The 10,556-nt window shown below is 58.8% G+C and overlaps 1 protein-coding gene across 1 annotated transcript; it reads right to left on the reverse strand.

Annotated features, from left to right (window-relative positions):
* Positions 1-6,133: 6,133 nt before the first annotated feature.
* SMIM45 (small integral membrane protein 45) lies at positions 6,134-9,823 on the reverse strand. The gene is made up of 2 exons (XM_075727032.1): positions 9,775-9,823; positions 6,134-6,342 (listed from the first exon to the last, which is right to left on the reverse strand). Exons 1-2 carry the CDS (start codon positions 9,821-9,823, stop codon positions 6,134-6,136), a joined length of 258 nt encoding a protein of 85 aa, XP_075583147.1.
* Positions 9,824-10,556: the final 733 nt, after the last annotated feature.

The following is a 10,556-nucleotide window of genomic DNA, read 5'->3' on the forward strand; positions in this document are numbered from 1 at the left end:
GAAGCTTCCTTTGTCTCCGAATCCTCTCCCAAGGGGGTGGGTCTCCCCCCACTTTTCTAGCCTGATGCTGACACGGTGTGGTGGGCTACAAGGCTCTCGGCTTTTACCTCTCTCTTTCTTCCCTGTGTCCTCTTCTCCCCCCCCCTTTCTTGCCCTCCTTCTCCAGTGGCTATTTCAGCGGAGCGGGGATGCTGGTGCTGCTCCTGCTGCCATCGTCATGTGACCTGAATATTAAACATCGCCGCAAAATCTCCCCCCGCGCACCCTCCCCCAGCTCCATCCCAGGCCCCCGGCTCCATCCCAGGCCCCCGCCAGCCTCCCTGCCTGGGTGGGCATGGTCGTGGGGACGGAGTGGCCACCGCCAACGGGCCCCCCATGTCCTGGAGGGGCCCCCCTTATACACCCACACCCCTCCTCCCTCTGCACACCGCACAGACCTTTTCTTGCCCCTTTCCCTCCCAGTTCCCCAGCGGTTTCAGCATCTATGCTTGTTTAGGGAGGAGGATATTTAACCCTTTGTAGCTTTGCTCCAGCAGGGCTGAGAAAGGGCACTCTCTCCCTGTAGGTATTTATTGGGTTCAGGGGACTGCAAGGCCTCCTTCTGCTTTCCCGGAGGGAGGAAACTGGGAACATTTTGGCTCATCAAAAGTGATTTGCCCTTCAGCTCTGCTTGCGGAGGTGTGAGAAACCTTTCCTCCTCCGGCACCGCAATTCCTGGCTGTCAGCCCACAGTGCAGAGGCAGAGCAAGCGCCGTCCCCTCTGTGTGTATGTGTGTGCGTGCACACACGTGTGTGCGTGCCTGTGGGGAGCAGGGAGAGGTGCTGCCCGTGGGCCATCTTGGGGCACACAGGTCACATCCCCGCGTGCCCGGGCAGGCATCCGTGCCTGGCAGTGCCCGCCTGCGCGTGTCCAGTGGATGTGCCTGTGCCTGGAGAGCCGTGCAGATGCCCCCGGCTGCCGGTGCCCCTTCCTCCCTCTGCGTTTCCTTCTCCTACGGTTCTGAGCCCCGGCCCCACACACCATGGCCCTGCCACACTGTGCTGGGGCACGAACATCTGGGACTGCCCTGGCCCTCTGACATCCTTTCAGGACTGGTCCCATGTGTCCCCCCACCATGTGGCAGCCCCCTGGGTGGGGGCCGGGCTGTGGGGTGCCTGGCAGACTCCGCAAGGGTTTTGGGTGGCTCTTTTTGCAGCGCCCCAGGGAAAAAAGGAAACTGTGAGTTACAATCACTGTCAGCGCTGAAAAGTTACCCAGGCTAGGCTGAGTGGTCCGACAAGCCAGCTGTGTTGGGACAGACGGACAGACGAGCAATCCCAGCACCCGCGACAGCTCCTGACGTGGCACCCGCAGCCGCCCATTTCGCCGCCGGGTGCTGGACTCACCGCCGCACTGCCTCACCTCCCACCTTTGGCCACCCACTCCCGGTGTGGGCGAAGCAGGGAGGAAGCCCCTGTCCTCCCTCACGTCCCCCCGCCGCTCCCAAAAGGTCCTGCCCCACACCGAGCCCCATGGCACCTCGAGGGACACCTCGGTGCCTCCCTCCCCCCTGCCCAGCCCATCCCGGCAGCGGAGACCCACCGGAGCGTGGCGGGGAGCAGGGCACCCCCATCTTCACCGCCGGGGCGGCCTCAGCCCCTCCAGGGCTGCCACGTCGCTGGGGCCCCTCGGCCACCGTGGGCCGTGGGCGAGGGGGGACGGGGGTGACGGGGGCCGGGCCCCGCAGCCGCTCCCAGGGGGGCCCCCCGCCGCCCCCGCCGGCCCGGCGCAGGGTGACCGAGAGGCAGCTCCGCTTCGTGGGGGCGGCAGGGGTGCTGAGGGGGCCATCCCGCCGTGACGGGGGGCCTGGGATGCGGCTGGGGCCGGCGGGGCCGCCCAGGGCGGGCAGGCGGCTGCGGTGAGGGGCGACGTCCTCCTCCATGGCGGGCGGCGGCGGGCTGGAAGCAGAGGTGTGAGGGCGGGGGGCAGGAGGTGCCGGGCCGGGCCGGGACCCCCAGACCTTCCCCGCTGCCGGGGCCGCGGCGTCCTGGGACGCAGTGCTCCCTGGAGCCGCCGTCGTCCATGGGCCTGAGCCCCCGCTGGCAGCCCTGCCAGGCCAACCAGCCCGCCTCCGGCCGGGACAATGGGGCGCTTGTGGCCTGCCCGGCATGCTCCCACGCCTGGCGCCGCGGCCGCTCCTGCCCCCCTGCCCCAGAGCCTTCCTGGCCCCCGCCGCCAGCAGCCCCACAACCGTGGGCAGCCCCACGCCACGGGCAGCCCCATGCCCCTGCCCCACTCCCACGGTGGGAGGTGGAGGAGCGGTGCAGACCCACTAAGTCAGGCCTGTGCCGCCTGCTCCTGAGGACAACGGGTGCCATTTAAAAAAAAAAAATTAAAATCTCTGAATTTTTGAAATGTTTTCCCTTCCCCTCTTCTTTTTTTTTCCTTCAAATGGCAGATGCCAGTTCAACAATTTATGCCCCATTGAGGAAGTTCAGTGTTTGCTTGTCGGGTGTTCATCTGGGTTGATGCTTCTTTCCCTTATTTTGATTTTCATTCACTGCTTCATTGTTCTGATTGTTTCTTACTTTTGCCGGTTTCGGGGCATTTTCAGGGTCAAGAGGGCATCCACTACAGGGAGTCAGCCTGCCGCTCTATGCCTTCCTCACTATAACAGAGACTTTGAAGGGCAACACCATAACCAAAGAGGGAAGGAAAAGGTGTTTTGGTGGGGAGGGACGAGGATATGTGTGGTTTGGTGGGCAAGCAGGAGCAAAGAGAAGGAGAGCCAGGCACCCATAGCACCTGCAGCGTGGCAGGGGCGATGCTCGCCTGCCTTCAGGTGGCCAGGGCTGAGGGGTGGAGGGGGAACCACTGTCCTGTGACCCACAGCGAGCCATGGGGAGTGCTGGGGGAAGGCAAGGCTCAGCGTGGTGTAACTCTCTGCTTCTTTAAAGGCAAAAAGACAGAGAACATTGAAAAGACCAACCTGATGCTGTGCAGTATTTCTCGCACTCAGTGTCTTCTCTGATGCTTTATGCAGTTTAATTCAGTATCTGTGACTATTTCCCTCTCCCCTGAGGTCTCTCTGGCTGCACAGGTCCCACAAGGGAGAAACAGTCTCAGTTTTCAGGCAGCATTTGCCTTTGGCTTAATTATTCCCAGATAGACCCGCAGCGTAGCTGGCGTAGAAACCAGGCGGATGAAGACCTACCCTGCTGTAAAGGAAACCTCGTGCAGACTGGTCCTTGCTGCCTGCCCCGAGCTGGAGGGAGGCAGCTCCCACGGCGGGAACAACAGGAAAATAAAGCGTCAGCCACACGGTTTGTCACACATTTTTATTCCACTGGGGAGGGCTTTGACAGCATTGGCAATAAAGTCCTTTGTACCCATGGAAAGTACCTGGCTTAATACTGGTTGCACCAGGACTAAACAGTGCAAAACGTAAGCCAGAGGAGATGAACAACTAGTTTCTCTCTAGTCCAGCCGTGACCCGTTTGTTGTCTTCTTTTTGCTTGGTTTCTGTGGCGAGTCATGGGCAGAGCGGAGGTGAAAACGGGCAGGGTGACGTGCAGAGAAGGACGCAGAGGAGGGGAGAGGGGACCCCCGCGGGGAACCCCATCGCACCACAGATGCCAGCTGGCCGAGAGCGGCGGTGGCAGACCCAGCCTTTCGTTTTTACCAGGCTGGTGGTTTTCCCTCTTCTCTTTTGACTCAGCAGGCGAAAGTGGGTTTGGAGGAGGTGCAATGGCAGAGCAGCCTGCACTGGTGCAGGCTGCGGGGACCAGGCTCCCCTTCCCACAGGGATGACTTAACCTGTCCCTGACTGCTCCAAGGCCCTCAACTCCAGTACAGAGGTTTTTATTGATACCCCATGGCTCAGCTGGGGTCCATTTGCAGTGCAGAGCCAGCTATGAGGAAGTCGAGGCAAAGCAGCAGGTTTCCAAGCTGGTGCTTGGAGATATGGCTGTGTTGTGCCGGAGGGCAGGGGATGTGAGCCATGCAGCCGAGCGTGGTACATCAGACCATGCAGCCCAGCCCCGTGGCATTTCCCTTTCGCAGCCCCAAATCACCAGGCACAAAAATTCACGGGATTTACCTGCTTCAGGTTGTGCTTTGAGCCTTTGCTTGCCAGGGCAAGTGGAACTTTGGACACAGGAGTAATCCCACTCACTTCATTTCCCCGCCAAGCGAGACTCCCCAGTTAGGGTACTCATATCACGATCTCTGTTTTTTGGCTGAATGGAAAGACTCTCGACTTGTCTTCTGGCTGAAAGAGAGCCAGAAAGCTCCTGCCAGCGTGCCTGGTTTTGGTGTGGAAGATAATGGTGATACGACTGCAATCTGGATGGATGAAATGTCCCAGAAAGACCCAGGATATTTACAGGATGTCCTGACCCATTCCTTCCTCAGCCAAAACCCTTAGAGCTAAAAATTAACTTTCTTCCCCAGAGAATTACCAATGGACCATAACTCACTCAAACCAGCCCAGTGCGCTCTCCTCTCTTTGGGAACGGAGGAGAAAACCTCCCCTGACAGGTTCACAGGAGAGGCTGAGTGACACAAGCCCATTCGGGATCTGTGGCAGATTTGGGCAGCTGGCCCGAGGGACTTCTGCTGCCCAAAGGAGCCATTGGGGACTGTGGCACAGAGCTGGCACCCTAGGAGCACACTGGGGATGTGGGTCGCCCCGATACTGACAGACCAAGGTGACAGCATGGGATGCACAGACACGTGCACACTGGGGTGGTGGCAGCCGGCCGACATTCCCTGGGACGTGCAGGAGTGGGGCACACAGGACCTGCTGTGTCCAGAGCGCTCACAGGTAGCACCGCTGCACCTACTGCATCCAAAGGATGGTGTTGGGGTGGGAGGAGAGGCGAGGAGAGGCTTTTGACAGAACCTTCTGCCACGGGTTCAGAGCTCCCCCAAACCTGTGTCTACACACTGGACGTTGCACTGGGCTGGCAGGGAGGGAGGAGATGTGAATGTCCCTCTTAGCCCCAGCATCATGCCTTCATACAGCACTTCGGTAGCCGATCAGCCCCGGGGCAGTGCAGAAAAGTGCAGATAGCCTATAACACGGGATTTTGTGCCAGACCCACATTATATGGCTTGGGTCCAGAAAGCAGAGGTGGTGCAATGGGCCCATTTCACCAACAGGTTCAGTGTCCCTTCTCAGAGACATGCAGGGAAAGGGGGTGAAGGGATGCTTCACAGTTTTCGCTGGGATGACAGTTAAGGGAGAGCCCATCCATGCCATAGGACTCCGGGGTGCAGGGGATTGAGCAAGTGCAAGCTACCTCCCAGTCTTTCCCATCTCATGCGTGGCAGAGGTGCAGAAGGTCAGGCAGATCGGGAGAGGCTCATGTGATAAGTCTGGCAGCACCCCTTCATGGAGAGCTGCAGAATATTCTCAGCTTGACACAGGACTTGGACAAACCTCTTTAGTAAAGATCTTTAATTTGAACATAGTGCATCTGGAATGGATGGATGAGTAGATGGATGTTCTCCATCTCCCAAACAGACACAGAGGAGCAGTGCACCTTTAGCAGGGATAAAGGCATTCAGTCTCTGGGGCTCACTGAGCCCTTGGCCCCTCCGTACAGAGCTTCAGCAAGCTTACCATCCCAACACCAAGGGTGGGTGCTGTGAAGACCTCAGCTGAAGCAACGATCTGGGTTGAAATCCCATTTATTTCCCCCAAAATACCCCCTGGACTTAAACAGACTGGGTTAGATTTACACCCAGTGACTAGGAGTAAAAGGCTCTGTATCCCTTTGCAAGCCTGGTACCCCTGCAGAGACCTTTCTTACTGAGGGTCATGTCAAGATGCCAGGCAGCTGAAACTCAAGTAATTAACAAGGGGCCTTCCATTTGAGTGATTCATCAGTCTCGGCCATGGGGAGGAGCAGAAGTCCTTGGCTAGGTGAAGGGCTGTGAGTGCATGGGAAGCCCTGAGTCTACAGTGCCACACAAACCTTGCTTAAGCAGCAAAGGGGCAGAAAGGTGAGTGGTGAGTACAAGACCCACATAGCAAAGAGCAAAATGACAATCAGCCCCACTTGCACAGGGCAGGACTGTCTTCCCTACCGAAGCATGTGAACTGCTGCCCACCCAGGAGAGGGTCTTCTGGACTCAATGGGCAGGGTGTCAGACCTCGGGCACCCCAAAGGCCAGGTTGTCCCGAATCATCAGTGTCTTCCGAAGGTCTCGTTCCATGATCGGCCTCTGCGTTCGCCACTTATGGGCTTCCTGGAGTCCTGGCTCGAAGTAGTAAATGCAAGCTCCAAAGCCCACCAGGATGAGAATGGAGATCATCAGATACACTGGCACAAACCAATCCAAGAAGTGGGGCATGGCTGCCAGAGAAAAGGCAAGAAAAGGCTTGTGCAGTGGGAGCACCCAAAAAAAAACCTCCACCGGCCTTCATCACAAGACATTGGTCTCATCAGCAGTGCCCAGCCTCCCTGCACCCCTCCTCACAGCCCTGCTGAACCCCATTTCGTGCTTGGTTGCACCCCAAGGCACCTCAGTCTTCAGGATAGGGCAATCCCCCTGGCTCATCACTGGGACCCCCTTACTGAGCAGCAGTCCTGCTCCCTCCCCACAGAGGGGGGCAAGCCCCTGTGCCCCCAGCCCTGCTGCCAGCGATTAAAGGTAGGCAGCGAGTGCCTGGCTAAGCCAAGCTCCTGCAGTAGGTAAATACAGCTGCTTCTCATCTCCCACCTGGGGGAGAATCTGCTGCCCCTTCCCCTCACACTCCACTGCCCCTTTGAATTCCCAGTCTGAGTTGGTCTACCTCAGGGCTGAGCTCTCCCTTGCTGCACCCCTATTTAGTGTCCTGCTTTGCTGGGGCTTGAGGACCTTGCAGCTCTTGGTTGAGCACTGGTCTCTGCCTTGCCCAGCCTGGGCTTGCACCAGTTTCCCACATGCTCCTGAGCCTCCCTAGGCTTCTCCCCAGCAATATTCAGGAGGCACTGACTGGGTTTACCAACCCTCCCCAGTAGGTATCGCTGCCTATGACATTTATGAGTTCTGCTGAGGGGTCCTTTTGAGTCAGATCTCCAGTTTGCCGGCTGCCATGCACCAGAGGGGAGCCCAGATTTCTGCCCCACATCAGCTGCTGGGCAGCGGGAGCCACTTACCGGGAGCAGCCGATCTGCCGTGCCAGGAGCCCCTTGCCACCCAGGCGCGAGGTGCTGAGTCTGGAGCAGTGCTGGCCTGGGGAACACAAAACAATGTGCTGCATGATCACTGTCAACCCGGGGCTAAAAATGAGTGAGCAGGAAGGAGCAACATCTCCCTGCCCGGCTGTCAGGGCTGAAGCTTTCTGGAGGGGTGGACAGATGGGGTCGCAGCCCCACAACCTGTTGGTGCCCTGGCCTACTCCCTCCCCACCATTATGGCCCTGCTGATGCTGTGCTCAGGGCATACACCCTGACTCGGGGCTATTTAAAAGCTGTAATGGAGCCACATTTGTGCCCATCCTTTATTTCCATCCTTTGGGAGGGAGGGAGCAACCCACACTGCAACCCGCAGCAGTGCCCAACTTGTCTGACTCCCAGCTGCCTGCTCTTACCGAAACACCTGCCAGGGTGTGGGTCATGCAGGGGCAGAAAAGGGGATCAAGAAGCGTTCCCCCCCAAAAAAGCAGAGCTACGGCCTGCCCCAGGTGGCAGGGCTGCTGGGTTTTGCACGGTGAGCATGCCACTTGTCACAGGCTTCGGTGGATTAGGCTGGGGACCCTCAGGCTTGGAAAAACACAATGGTGCCAGGCTCAGGCACAAAAGCAATCCTGAAGGGAGGCTTTCCAAAACCCTCGCCCCTCAGTGGGGGTGATGAAATGCCCCTTGACTTCAGTGGGGACACAGCTGGGGCAGAGCTGTGCCCGTGTCAAGCTCCTGCTTTTCCAGACACCTGGAAGCTGCCACCTGTGACTGTCCCCCGAGTCACCCCTCTGATAATAACCACGTGTCCCTGGCCTCCCTTGCATGGGGCAGTTAAAGGGAGGCTGGGGAGAGCTTTGAGCATCCTCATCCTCTTCCCCACTCTGGGCTAGTAAGGCTGCTGCCCTTTCCCACACCAGAGGCTGGGCTTTTTTGAGCTTTTTTTTAATACCACAGCCATCAGTTGATTCCAATGTACCCAGCAGCATTTATCTGCTGGACACCTCTTGCAGCAGGAGAGCACGTCCCTGCCTGCTCACTCCGAGACTTAGCAGCAGGAAGCATGATGTTCATCTCTACCCTCTGAATAACACCTTTTTTTTCAGAGGGTTAGGTCTGAAATGAGCTGCAATTCTTGTTAACATAAGCAAGAAACTGCCAGCATTGGAGAAATCCCCCCTGCCCCAGCATGCAATAATGTAGCAGATGTGTTGTGGGGAGCAGGGAGCTTGCTGTGGGGTTTCCCTCGCTCAACTCGTCCTGAGAGACTGTGGAAAGAATTAGGCACGAATCCTCCTCCCTGACGAGTTGGGTCTGAGGTCCAGCTTTGGCCAGAGGCCCTTCAGCACAGCTTTTCTATGTGCTCTGCAAAAGTAGCTCCTGTGCACCCCCTGCAACCCCCAGCTGCTGCCGCAGCCAGGCTGGGGGGCCAAAGCTGCTGCAAACACCTTCTCCAGAGGTGCCCCAGCAGCTGATACCCGTCCCCAGCTGGTGACAGCAATGGGCAGGGTTAGGGAGCCTGGGAAGGTGACTCCAGGTTGGACCCCCTAGGGTGACAGGAGGAAAACCAGCAACCTCATTTCCTTCCTTGATCATCTGCTTTCCAAACCTGGGAGTGAAGCTGCCATCCAAAAAGCACTACAATAAAAAGCAGCCCCACAGACTTCCCAGTTCTCCATGACTAGCAGAGCCAGGATTTCCCAGCTCCTTGCCAGCAGCCTATTCTTCTGTCTACTTGCTATGCAGCCCTCACCTCATGCCGCGTCCCCTCACCACTTGCCCGTCTCTGCCCCCCCAGCGAAGGGTCCTCGCCATGGCCAAGCCAAGCGCTGGGCAAGGTGTCAGAGCCCCCCTCTCAGCCTCTGCAGGGCTGGCCTGGTGAAGCAATTGCTGTCGTCAGGTGGGTGAGCAGATTTTGGCTGCAAATGCTGAAAAGAGGGAGTTTTATTCAAGGATGCCAGCTTTCCAGAGCAGCTCTGCAGATATTAAATGTGCTTTAACCCTTGCTGGACTGGTTGATCTCAGCACCCCATTTTGCAGTAGGACATCTGGGTCCCCCCAAAGACACGAAAGAGTCCCTGGTTTTTCAGTTGAGACAGCATCTCATAGAGGTAAGCTGACTGACCCTTTATAAACCTATGCTACACGTGTCACCCTAGCCGCTCTCCTTCAATGTCACCCCCGGATGCCCCGTGCCACCTCCCACTGCCCCCCAAGGTGCCCTGGGTACACTTGTGATGAGCACCCCGGGGGGCACGCTGCAAGTGACAGGGCAGAAACTGCTCGGGGGAGGCCAGGAGCAGGGAGAGGGGGTTTGCAGGAGACACAGACACACAGCCGTGACCAGGCAGGAGTGGTGCCCGTGCAGAGTGCCAGGACACAGCTGACTTGGGGCACAAACCCCTCCTGTGTGCATGGTCAGGAGCACAAACCAGGTTGCAGTGTTAACAGCAACGGGCTCACCCCAACCACAAAAGATCCCCCCAGGACTGTGCACCCCGGTGCAGCTTGCAGCTTGGGGCAAGGAGCTGCCGATGGCTGGGGACCCGGACACGACCCCACTCCCATGCATCGCATCCCCGACCCGACAAGCACCTGCTACCTGCCCTGCAACGTGCCACCTACCTCCTTCTACGGGCGCAGGGCGAGGGGACGAAGCTGCTCCCTCCGGCATCTGCCGGGGCCTGGCCGGGATGAGTCAGGTTCCTTCCCCAGGCAGGCAGTGCCGGGGAGAAGGGACCCCGCTCCTGGAAAGCTGGGCCACAGCGAGAGGCAAGAGTCGCGGGGCGGGAGGGAGGGATGGCGGGAGCACGCAGGGATGACAGGCAGCCGGCAGCACGGCCTCATTTCCCACCGGGGCTCCTGGGGGCTTCCCCCATCGCCCCCCCGGCAGCCTCAGCCCCCCTCCAGCCTCCCCAGGGCACCCCACTGTCAGCCTTCCCCCCCACCCCCCCCACCCCGAAGGAGGGACCCTCTGCAACCAATTGCATCCCCGCACCGGGGGCGGGGGGGGGCATTTTAGCAGCGGTCGTTATGGCAACGGGCCTCCCGAGCTCAGCTGCACATGGTACCCGGGCGAGAGCCACGGGAGAGGCGGCCAAGGGATGCTCTCCCTCCTCCCGCATCATCCCCAGCCCGGGCTGCAGCGCCGGGGGACCGGCTCCCCGACGGGCTGAGAAGGGAGGATGGGGCTGGGGAGGAGGAGAAATGCTGGGGGAGACATCTGTGAGCTTGGGCTGATGGAGATTTATGGGATTTTAAGGCTCCACAGATTTACCTGTGCACCCACCCCAGGCTCTGGGGGCTGGTGGCTTGCTGGCAGCGAGACAGAGGCAGAGAGAGGGAGAGGTGGAAAGGGGAGGGAGGTTAGTATTCCCTTTAGGGGTTTTATGCAAAAACAAAATAAT

Source organism: Pelecanus crispus, chromosome 1, assembly GCF_030463565.1.
Source record: "Pelecanus crispus isolate bPelCri1 chromosome 1, bPelCri1.pri, whole genome shotgun sequence".
In the NCBI taxonomy this organism is placed as follows: Eukaryota; Metazoa; Chordata; class Aves; order Pelecaniformes; family Pelecanidae; genus Pelecanus; species Pelecanus crispus.